This window comes from Salmo salar, chromosome 13 (assembly GCF_965601325.2).
Source record: "Salmo salar chromosome 13, fSalSal1, whole genome shotgun sequence".
Lineage (NCBI taxonomy): Eukaryota > Metazoa > Chordata > Actinopteri > Salmoniformes > Salmonidae > Salmo > Salmo salar.
Genome location: NC_138303.1, coordinates 60738888 through 60751717, shown reverse-complemented (window position 1 = coordinate 60751717; position 12830 = coordinate 60738888). Strand labels below are relative to the sequence as shown.

Below are 12830 nucleotides of genomic sequence, written 5' to 3'. Positions count from 1 at the left end.
GTTGCTGTACATTTCAAAAGTGCTGAACAAATAGTTATATTGACGACGTCCATCCTGGCTCGCTCGTTAATGTCTTAATCGGAATTACGGATTGCCTCATCCACTTTTCATCCACTTATGCTATAGTTTGTACATCTCAATTATCTGTAGAAACCACATTTGTTTAAGCAAGTCAGCTGTATCAGCTATGTTTTTTTTAAAGGCAGTAAATGAGGCTGAATGAACTGTTTCGCTGCCAGACAAGAATCCACTGACAGCCAGGTATAGCAGTGGTAAGGTGTATGGACTGCTTTTGGGACTCTGCTGTTGGGACACCTTTATGTATGCAATGCAATTCATGTATTGTTTAGTGTTGTGTTGTGTAGTGGTTTTGCTGGGAATGCATCCCACTTTTTTTGCCCCAGCAAGATTTACACACTGAGAAGGTGATTCTCATTTCAAGCACATTTTCATCCACTTTCCTTCTCTTTGCTTCCTCTCCTCGATAACCTTTGACCTATTTCAAAAGGAGCCCAGAGAGGACGGAGGAGAGAGGACGCAGAAGTTGAGAAAATCCAATTGAGAAAAGGCCTATGACTGTGTGGAATTTCGTTGAATTGCACCAAATTAAATTCTACCTCCTGTCACTCAAACTCAAATTCAATTTCTACATCCTGTGCGATGTGGTCAAATCAATTCAAATTTCAACTCATGATTTGAATGGGAGTCAATTAGAAAATTAGGAATTAAGCCCAACCCTGCTGGCTAGTCTGAAAGGACATTGGAGCACAATATGTCCCCTAGGAGCTGCAGCTGCTGTGAGTACCGGTCAGCTCTGATCGGTCTCTCTTAAAGGAGAAGTATTATGTTTTACAACCAAATCTCATTTTATGTTGTAAATGACATGTTTAAGAAGGGTCCAGACACCTTTTTTGTGATTTTACATGTTTTTGAGAAATATACCCCAAACAGCAAATCATTTCCTTATCCTCATTGTAAGAGACTAGTCAAGATCGAGGCAAAGATGAACGGAGTAAAGTACAGAGAGATCCTTGATGAAAACCTGCTCCAGAGCGCTCAGGACCTCAGACTGGGGCTAGGGCTCACCTTCCAACAGGACAACGACCCTAAGCACACAGCCAAGACAATGCAGAAGTGGATTCAGGACAAGTCTCTGAATGTCCTTGAGTGGCCCAGCCAGAGCCCAGACTTGAACCCGATCAAACATCTCTGGAGAGACCTGAAAATAGCTGTGCAGCAATGCTCCCCATCCAACCTGACAGAGCTTGAGAGGATCTGCAGAGAAGAATGGGAGAAACTCCCCAAATACAGCTGTGCCAAGCTTGTAGCGTCATACCCAAGAAGACTCAATCCTGTAATCGCTACCAAAGGTGCTTCAACAAAGTACTGGGTAAAGGATCCGAATACTTATCCAAATGTGATATATCCGGGTTTTTTTTATACATTAGCAGTTTTTTGCTTTGTCATTATGGGGTTGTGTGTGTAGATTGATGAGGGGGAAAAAACAATTTTATCAATTTTAGAAGAAGGCTGTAATGTAACAAAATGTGGAAAAAGTCAAGAGGTCTGAATACTGTCTGGAGGCACTGTACTTCAAGAAATTCGGACTTAACCTCATCAATCACGATGGCCTGAGTTCTGTCACTAAGATAATCATGAAACCATGAACAGGCATCAGATCTCAGGCCTATCGAGGACAACTTATTAAATAAAACAGCATGATCAACAGTATCATAAGCTTTTGACAGGTTCTCAAACAAAGCAGCACATTTCCTTTTAGTGTCTAAAGCATTGACAAGAACATTAAGAACTAAAGTGGTTGCTGTAATAGTGCTATGCCCAGGTCCAAACCCTGATTGGTTTACATTCAAAATCCATTTCTCAGATAAAAATATCAACGTTGTACATTTACGAAGGAAATGGGTTGATAATTATTAAAGGAAAAATCCAGCCAAACTCACTCATTCCTTTATGTTGCAGTGTTAAATAACATTAAGATGTGAGAACAATATTTTTGTGAACAAATGTTTCATTTTGGCGTTATTATAAGGCTGGTAGCAACATGGAAAATCGTTGTGGAAATCTGTTGTAGGTCAAGTCGACTACAAAATCCACAATGCAATGTTGTCTCTATGGGCCAGCTGGCTAGCTAGATCGCTAGGTAGCAAGCAAACGTAGCTATACACAATAATACCAAAGACAGTATCAGCATGTGAAGTAGCTAGTTAGTGTAGTTTGTTTAGGTGATTTTACAGCTATCTCCTTTCTATAATATCTCTGGCAATGGCACCATGCAATGTACCCTGGACTAAAGAGGCAGACATAGGAAAAATGTGCCAGACCCTCCGTTAAATAACACACTTCTCAAGGTAGGAATATCGCAAAAATATGGTCAATGGCTCATTCGAGAGAAGACATTCTCCCGAGTTATCACTTTATCACAGTGCTACGTTATACCGGACGGATTTCTGCCTGCTTGAATGCCAATAACTCAGAAACACATGAAAACATGAAATTACCCATGGAATCGATAGAACATCAATCAGAGATCCACAAAAACAATATCACATAAAAAATGGGTTAACATTTCCTTTAAGATCACTACTATCCCCGCCCTTATGGAGTGGCAACACAAGAGCTAATTTCAATACTTTTGGAATATTCCCTGATAACAATGTTAAATAAAAAATGTGGGTTATTGAGCCAACAATGATGGGTGCTGTACACTTGGTCGGCCGCTGTGGATTTCTTGTTGTCTATTGCTAGCAATGATTCCAGCACTTATTTTTATGTTAATAGCCTAAAAGAAAATCTTTGACTATCATTTATTTGATCATTCAGCATGTTTCCCCTATCAGCATCCAGCCAATATCATTGTGAATAGGCTTAGAAGTTATTTCAAAGAGGTAGCCCGCTGAAATAAAATGGTGATTAAATGCATCAATGATGCCATTTTGTCCCGGAACGAGGCCTGTGTCTGAATTCATTTGTTGTAGCAGAAAGAGGGAAGTAGAACGCTTCAGGGATTTTACATTTTTCCAGAATTTAGCCAGGTTTTCTGATTTGTCTTACACAATGATTCATCAGTTGCTTAAAATCTTGCCAGTCCAGGTCTAAACCTGTGTTCCTGGCCTTGACCCAAGTGCTGTCTCTTTTATGAATGACTTCTGATAATTCCGGAGTGTACCAGGCATTTGATCTACCTTTAACCCTTATTTTTTTGAAGGGAGCATGATTATCCACAATAGTATTGAAGACATCTGTAAAAAGGCTGGAAGCTACATCAGGTTCAGGGACAAGTGAAATACAATCAAGGTCACTAAAATAAAGATCATGTAAAAAAAAGCCTGTTTACTGAAGTTTTTAAAGTTCCTCCTTGTGATGACACAAGACTTAGATTTTTGTATTCTTACATCTCTAACACAAAGAACTGGGCAATGTTAACTAATATCTTGGGTGAAGACACCAGTATTTTTCTCTTGTGTATTTGTTGAAATAAGATCAGTCAGAGTTGACTTTTAAGGCTCTTATGAGTTGGGCCGTGTAGGCTTAGTCACCAGCTGGGTTAAGTTTAGATCATTACACGTGTCTTTTAGATTGTCTGAAGCCTGCATTTCCCAGGCATAATTTAGGTCACCCAGGATAATAGTTTCTGATTTAGTATAAGAAAACAACAAACTAGTTAACTCCTCGAGTACACAAAGGTTAGCAGAAGGAGGACGGTAGACCCCTAGTTATGGATACATTTTTCTCCAAACAAAGGTTTAAAGATAGTTCAAAGTTTTTGATAAGGTTAATGGGTTTCGGTAAAGAGACAGCGAAATGATTCAATTCTGAACACATTATAACCCTCAATATTAATATCAGAGTCCAGAATGTCCAGATTTGTCTGCATAGCCCAGATCTTGATGTGATCCAGTTTAGGAAGTAAGCTCCTAATGTTCAGATGCATCAATCCAAGTCCTTTATGATTTCTAAAATCACATGGAGTCTCCAACTCAAACAAGCTACGTTCAATAGGCAGTTGCAGGCCCTTTCTGATGGTTGATATTGATATAGTTGATATGGCTATAAGATTGCATAGAACTCCCCCATTTGGTCTAGTCTTACATTGAACATTTAAACTAATAACACTAGGTGAGCAGACCACAGTGGGCTTCTCTTTTGAGCTAACAATAGCAGATCTAAGAGTGGAGTTCAATTGAATGAGTACAATATTACAACTGACCCTTGGCAGTATAGACAACAGTACGACAATAATGCTTAGAAAGGATGGGAGGTATTACCTGAGCGATGCTTGGACTGTCTCTGAGTAAATATCTTAACGCAGCCTTGAAATGTGACGAGAGGGTCCAGGATCCTAGATGGCTTGGGTGGAGTCCATCATCTCTTTAGAGCATCTTTGTTTACAAAAAGTGTCGGAATAGTCAATAAAAGTTATGATTGGCAGCTGTCTTTAAACCAGATATGAAGTGCTATGAGCCTGCTGAACTTTTCGCAGCCGCGACCCAGCGACGGCACGGGGCCAGAGCTTTTCAGGGTGTTGATCAGCTCAATAAAATCCTGTTTCATTAGCTCTGATTTACCCTTTCTATATAATTTGATCCCACATGCGCTATGACAGCAGTTATCTGTAGCAGTGGGCTACACAGAGAATCTTACAGCTGGATAGGGGAAACGTCTCGTGTTGAGCAAAAGGGAACGTAACAATGTGGATAAAGTTCGGAAGAACACAATTTCATGTGTACAACATCTGAAGACCTGCATCACTATACTGAGAGCTTGCCGTTTCTAAAATATCGTATATGGGTGTTTTTGGAGCCTTTGTTCATGTTTTTTTCGGGGCCCTCGTACTACACAATGAGGATGAGGAAGTGATTTGCTGTTTGGGCTTCTTTAAAAAGTGAACTCTCATAAAAAGTGTCTGGACCCTTCTATAACATGCCATTTACATAGAGATTTGGTTGTAAAAAAGAACTTCTCTGTGGATGACGATGACGATGTGGATGCGGATGATGATGATGAAGGTGTCTCTCCCACTCACCTGTGGATGATGCGTTTGCTGCGGAGGTAGCCAAGCGCCAGGGCGATCTCACAGACGTACAGCTTGACAGTGCTCTCTGAGAAGTGAACGTTCTGCTGGAGGTGGTAGCGCAGGTCTCCTCCCAGCAACAGATCCACTACCATGAACATGTCCTCCTCATCCTGGAACGAGTACCTACAGGAGACGTGGAAGAGGAGGAGGGAGGAGGAGGGTGTGAAAGAAGAGGTGGAGGAAGAGGAGGCGGAAGAGGAAGATGTGGAGGAGGAGGAGGATGAAGAGGTGAAAGAAGAGGTGGAGGAGGAAGATGTGGAGGACGGGGTTGTGGAGATGGAGAAGGAAGAGGAGGAGGAGGGAGAAGAAGAGGAAGAGAAAAGAAGGAAGAAGAAGAAGAATATCAGCCTATGAAGTCCCATATTTCTTACATTTCTTACAAATCCTAACAGCTTACAAGGTTTTATATTATTATATTGTATTGGGAGTCAGAAACCAAATTGCTGTAATGTGACTCTTATGCAACTTGCCTCGGGGCGGCAGGTAGCCTAGTGGTTAGAGTGTTGGACTTATAACTGAAAGGTTGAAAGATCGAATCCCTGAGCTGACAAGGTAAAAATCTGTCATTCTGCCCCTGAACAAGGCAGTTAACCCACTGTTCCTAGGCTTTCATTGAAAATAAGAATTTGTTCTTAACTGACTTGCCTAGTTAAATGAAGGTAAACATTTTTTTTTTAAATAACACAAAATAGAAGAAACCAACACACCAACATCTATTCAAAGCAATTACCTTGGTTTGCCAATATCGAACATGTGAACAAATTTAGTGTGAGGCATGTGATGAAAGTGGAGGGTTACATTATCAAGGCTAAAAGACAGTGCTGCAATCTTCATGACTACATGATGCAAAAGCCAGCAGAATAGACCCTTATGACACGTACGGTGCTGTCGAGCTCACACAATGACTAAGCCAAGCCAGAGATGTCGCTAGTTATTCTAGGCCCAAATTAATTCCCAGAAAAGGCTATTCATTAGTGGCTAGTAATGGAAACACCCCTCCAATACACTGATAGAACTGTTCCATTGAAAGATAAAGCTTTATGTCAGGTGTGGTATGACTGAGCACATCCATCCAACCATCCATTCATCCATCTATCAAGGGCTCCATCCATCTAGCAATCAAGCAGCGGAGTGCCACAGCAGGCCTGCCACATCAGACCTTGCCTGTTCCACTACTCCCCATTGATTTTACATGACGGAATTCCCACTGTGATTTGTACTTTCTCCTTTTGAATGGCTGGATAATGAGTCTATGGCACTGTAAAATAATTTGTGTGAAAAGTATTTAACTCAAGACCTTCCTTGCTTGCCTAGCCTAGAGTGAATCTCCAAGATAATCAACACAGATCAAAGGCAACTTTACACTTTCATTCTGAACATTCTGTTAGGTTCCACAGAAGTTTCTTGGGGGCGCTTGCTGCAGTAGGTGGACATAATGTCAATGACTTCAGGGCCAGAGAGTGTAGGATGGAGGGGGGCTTGCTGCAGTAGGTGGACATAATGTCAATGACTTCAGGGCCAGAGAGTGTAGGATGGAGGGGGGGTTGCTGCAGTAGGAGGACATCATGTCAATGACTTCAGGGCCAGAGAGTGTAGGATGGAGGGGGGCTTGCTACAGTAGGAGGACATCATGTCAATAAAATCAGGGCCACAGAGTGTAGGATGGAGGGGGGCTTGCTGCAGTAGGAGGACATCATGTCAATGACTTCAGGGCCAGAGAGTGTAGGATGGAGGGGGGCTTGCTGCAGTAGGAGGACATCATGTCAATGACTTCAGGGCCAGAGAGTGTAGGATGGAGGGGGGCTTGCTGCAGTAGGAGGACATCATGTCAATGACTTCAGGGCCAGAGAGTGTAGGATGGAGGGGGGCTTGCTACAGTAGGAGGACATCATGTCAATAAAATCAGGGCCACAGAGTGTAGGATGGAGGGGGGCTTGCTGCAGTAGGAGGACATCATGTCAATGACTTCAGGGCCAGAGAGTGTAGGATGGAGGGGGGCTTGCTGCAGTAGGATGACATCATGTCAATGACTTCAGGGCCAGAGAGTGTAGGATGGAGGGGGGCTTGCTGCAGTAGGAGGACATCATGTCAATGACTTCAGGGCCAGAGAGTGTAGGATGGAGGGGGTCTTGCTACAGTAGGAGGACATCATGTCAATACAATCAGGGCCACAGAGTGTAGGATGGAGGGGGGCTTGCTGCAGTAGGAGGACATCATGTCAATGACTTCAGGGCCAGAGAGTGTAGGATGGAGGGGGGCTTGCTGCAGTAGGTGGACATCATGTCAATGACTTCAGGGCCAGAGAGTGTAGGATGGAGGGGGGCTTGCTGCAGTAGGAGGACATCATGTCAATGACTTCAGGGCCAGAGAGTGTAGGATGGAGGGGGGCTTGCTACAGTAGGAGGACATCATGTCAATAAAATCAGGGCCACAGAGTGTAGGATGGAGGGGGGCTTGCTGCAGTAGGAGGACATCATGTCAATGACTTCAGGGCCAGAGAGTGTAGGATGGAGGGGGTCTTGCTGCAGTAGGAGGACATCATGTCAATGACTTCAGGGCCAGAGAGTGTAGGATGGAGGGGGGCTTGCTGCAGTAGGAGGACATCATGTCAATGACTTCAGGGCCAGAGAGTGTAGGATGGAGGGGGGCTTGCTGCAGTAGGAGGACATCATGTCAATGACTTCAGGGCCAGAGAGTGTAGGATGGAGGGGGGCTTGCTGCAGTAGGAGGACATCATGTCAATGACTTCAGGGCCAGAGAGTGTAGGATGGAGGGGGGCTTGCTGCAGTAGGAGGACATCATGTCAATGACTTCAGGGCCAGAGAGTGTAGGATAGAGGGGGGCTTGCCAACCCTAAGTGTAGGATGGAGGGGGGCTTGCTTCCTTCAGAGAAAACTCACCACTTCGTCCTCTCAGAAGCTCAGGTAGAATGGCTTGGTCTGTTGGTCTGGTCTGTTAAAGTCATTGCAGAATAGAGCTTAACTGGTGTTTGGTTAGATCTCACTGTAAGTGCAACACTGTGAAAGCATAACACCGAGAGTGAACGCTACCTACTGAATAGATGTCACAGAGCTGCAGAGTGGCTGTCTAACATCATTCCCTCAGGGGACAATGCCTTAAGGTTCACTGCTATAGGGTATTTCTCCTAAAAGGTTCACTGCTATAGGGTATTTCTCCTAAAAGGTTCACTGCTATAGGGTATTTCTCCTAAAAGGTTCACTGCTATAGGGTATTTCTCCTAAAAGGTTCACTGCTATAGGGTATTTCTCCTAAAAGGTTCATTGCTATAGGGTATTTCTCCTAAAAGGTTCATTGCTATAGGGTATTTCTCCTAAAAGGTTCATTGCTATAGGGTATTTCTCCTCTAAGATGCATAGATTTTAAAAAGGCTCTGTGATGAACCTGCGAAGCCTCAGTGTGTCGTGGGGAACGCAGGGTTGTAAATTCGGCAAATAGTATGAGGGACATCTGCACAACAGAGCAGATTAATGGCCGCCTGTTCTGATAAACATACAGTATTTTTTTATAAACAAGTGGAGAAGAGATGGCGCTGCCCACTAACCAGTGTATGATGCTCCTGAATGGCCAGGAGCATCCTGCGCCCCATAAATCACACAGACAGACAGAGGATGATAACTTAGGCCCACAGATGATGGTGTCATGATGTCACCAAAGTTTCCCAGTGTTCCGTCACGAGAAGGGCTGAAGGAGATTGAAAAGCCAAAGTTAGGGAGGAGAGGAACTCACTCCTGGGAGCCTCTGCAGCTCTGCAGTCTTTAAAGCGGCAATCTGCAATTGCTAAAATGCATGATATACAGCCATTGATTCTTGAAGAATATAACTTATGCCTCATGAGCTTAGTTCAACTGTCACACTCCATGAGAACCCAACATATACGCTTGTTTTACTCCTTTGTTTGTAAACAATGTAATTGTAAACAAACCCTGTATTGCCTCAAAACATGATTTAAACTATAATTTTGATATCATGGATAGTCAGTCCTTGCACCATAGCTCTGTCTATAAATTTGAGTGTGGTTACATTTGTCTTGCCCCATTACTCAGCTGTTTACCGAAACAGTTGTGGGGTGTCCGCTTTGTTATTGCTTGACCTGTAGATTTCCCCTTGAAAACGTCAAGAAATCAGTTGTGAGATGTTAAAGTACCTCTGAAGAGACAGTCTGACATGTTGGGGAGCTGGGGGATAATTTGACAGAGCCACTGAGGGAAGTCAAAGCAGCTGAGATCAAACACATGTAGCTATCAGATTAACATCACATACTGTACTCTATACTCTTACTGACAGTCTTCTCATGGGTGACTGTAGGCAAGAGTGGACTAGTTTAAAGTGTAGGACAAAAGTCTGAGAATGCCCCTGTCCTGCTTCGATGAAAAAGAAACAAAGCCATGTGGCAGAATAATCACATGGATGTCTTTGTTTTAATGTTTCAAATTAATCGTTGTTGTTGTTTTGGCTCTGTACTCCAGCACTTCGGATTTGAAATTGTACAATGACTATGAAGTTAAAGTGCAGACTGTCAGAAATTGAACTGTTTACAAATGAAGTTATAAGTGTAGTAGCCCTTTCCTGCAGTCAATGACCAAAAGTGCCCTCTTTAGACTCGTGGGTGGAATGTTATTAATATGTCATCATTTCATCATTAATAAAGATAATACATTTTTTTACGACAAAATTCCGGTGTTTCTATGTCAAACTGTTATGTTTTATTTCAGTCTTCTTTAATATATATAAAGTGTAATATTGGGATGCAAACTCAAAATTGAATGCATTTCAAATAAAAAATATAAAAAATAAAAAATAAAAATCTAAACTAAAATATAAATGCAACATACCACAATTTCAACGATTTTACGGAGTTATAATTCATATAAGGAAATCAGTCAATTGAAATAAATTCAATCGGCCCTAATCTATGGATTTCACATGACTGGGCAGGGGCGCAGACATGGGTGGGCCTGGGAGGGCATAGGCACACCCACTTGGGAAACAGCCCCCCCCCCCCCCCCCCCCTACTGAGGAGCCAGGCCCAGCCAATCAGAATGAGTTTTTGCCACAAAAGGGCTTTATTACAGACAGAAACACTCCTCAGTTTGGTCTCAGACGAACCCACATTTTGGTTGGTTACACGTGGTCTGTGGTTGTGAGGCCATTTGGACGTACTGCCAAATTATCAACAATTGTGTTGGGGGGTGGCTTATGGTAGAGAAATGAACATTCAATTATTTGGCAACAGCTCTGTGGAAAAACTGCACATTTTAGAGAGGTCTTTTATTGTCCCCAGCACAAGGTGCACCTGTGTAATGATCCTAATGTTTAATCAGCTTGCCACACCTGTCAGGTGAATGGATTATCTTGTCAAAGGAGAAACACTCTCTAACAGGGACGTAAACAAATTTGTGCACAATATTTGAAATAAATAATATATTTGTGCATATGGAAAATTAATCAGATCTTTTATTTCAGCACATGAAACATGGGACCAACACTTTACATGTTGCATTTATATTTTTGTTCAGTATATATCTGACATGGTACAGGTGTCTTCTTTTTTTAAGCCCATAACCACGTGTGTGAGATACAGTATATACTTTCGTTTCAGAGTAGATTTGTTAAAGACTACCAAGAATATCACTGTTCCAGCCTAAATTAGCCTACTGCAGTAAAATGTTAAAGCAGTAAAAAGTTAAGTATTTGGTCCCATATTCATAGCATGCAATTACTACATCAAGCTTGTGACTTTACAAGTTTGTTGGATCCATTTGCTGTTTGTGTTCCAGATTATTTGTGCAAAATAGAAATTAATGGTAAATAATGTATTGTGTCATTTGAGTAATTTTTATTGTAAATAAGAATATAATATGTTTCTAAACACTTCTACATGAATGTGGATGCTACCATGACTATGAATAATACTGAATAAACTTAATAATGATGAGAGGTTAGCGTGTCTTATGGATATGATACTTGTGCGTCTGTAACTAATTAATTATGTGAGAAATGGCGGTGGAAACTGGAAAAGCCTCTATGGACAAATATGATATAATAACCATCATATTGAAGTAAACTTGGAGTAATGCGATTATATGGTGTGTGGTCCTCCCACTATGACTCGGGAAAGCATGCAGTTTATTAGGCTACAGATCAAATAAATGATGATGAACTTCTGAAGGTGGTGAAAGGGCACAGTGATCTTGATGCTCCTTTCCAATAAATATCGAGGGTATTTTTCTGGTGACATGATCATTGATGCTTGACTGCCATTGGACATAAAAATATTCTGCTCATCCATAATAATCTCATCATGTAGACTATCCTACCCGCACAGCCTACACGCACTGTATCTGCGAGCTGTTGGCTACTTAGCTAGAGCGAACATGCCAAGACCAGAGTAGGCACATTTTCTATTTAACGCAACAGATTTTGTGACAAAACTATCGGTAGAGTTGAAAATGCGTTGGAAACACATTGAACTTTACATTTGTATTCAGTACATGAAAACTTAAGCGAAAAAGTACATTTTGTGTGCACTATGTCGTCACACAATGATTTTTATCGCAACAAGCCCATTTGGTGGAAACACCACTGGTGGAAACACATGCATATTTTCTTTATGCAGATTCTAGAATATTCTCATGAAAATCTGTCACCAATTGGATGGAAACCTAGTTTAAAATGGAACCAAAGAAGTGATTGCCACACATTCTGAGGACTAAAACCTTTTCTGGTGAGTTAGATGTGTTTAGAAGGGCTTGCCAGTCAGATCTAAAATAATCTAAGCATCTCAGTAGTGCTGTGCTCTGCAGGGCAGTGCTCTCTATCTCTCTACAGAGCTCCTTCTGATGTTGGGAAAATACTCCTGGCTCAGCGGAGTCTGCCGAGGTGAGAGCGTCTGGGAGCTGTCACTAGCACTTACCCAAGGAGGGGGACATGAATTGCCTTGTTTCCTGCAGGAGAGCTGTTTATTTTCCTTTACATTGTGGGCAGTTAGGGGGGAGAAAAGTAGTGTTTTTTATTTTCCTGTAATGTAGTGGCATGATCCAGCCATCTTCCCCTCCTAGCGCCAGTCGGAATATTCATGAAGCTGTGTTGGTTTAGCTGTAGTGGCCTGGAGTACAAGGGATAGCAGTTCCTACAGGGAATCGATAGCGCACGAAGAGTCCGTAGCCTACTGGAGAAAGCTTAATCTAGTAGAAAATCTGATTCTTATGTTTCACTGATGGTTTATTATTCTTGCTCCCACAGCACTCTACTAAAGTGGGAAGTTGGTGAAACCTAACCATTATAGAATCTTATGCGGCGGTGGGGGAAATAAGTTTAGAGGGTGTAATACAATACAATGGGTGTTTCTCAATATGCATACAACCGTGCTCCACACTCTCATTTTCCGAGTGTATTCACTGACAATGTTCTTTTGAGTACGTTCTTGTGAGGATGAGAGTGTTGAAAATGCATAAGACATTCAATTTGAGAAGCACTCCCCCTACTATATTACCTCTGTCACGTCCTGACCAGTAAAAGGGGTCATTTGTCATTGTAGTATGGTCAGGGCGTGTTGTTTTTGTGTGTTTTGGGGTTGGTTTGTTTCATGGGGATTTGTTCTAGTTTTCATTTTCTATGTTCATTTTCTATGTGTGGCCGAGTATGGTTTCCAATCAGAGGCAGGTGTCTTTCGTTGTCTCTGATTGGAAGCCATACTTAGGCAGCCTGTTTTTTC

The 12830-nt window shown here is 42.1% G+C and overlaps 1 protein-coding gene across 2 annotated transcripts in view; it reads right to left on the bottom strand.

The window, feature by feature from the left end:
• LOC106567512 (serine/threonine-protein kinase 32A) overlaps nucleotides 1-12830 on the bottom strand; it is a 74198-nt gene that overhangs the window by 37398 nt on the left and 23970 nt on the right. For both annotated transcript variants that reach the window (XM_014136828.3, XM_082960235.1), the window contains exon 5: nucleotides 5045-5218. In XM_014136828.3, coding sequence (XP_013992303.3) covers nucleotides 5045-5218 — 174 coding nt within the window. The remainder of the gene's footprint in view (nucleotides 1-5044; nucleotides 5219-12830) is intronic.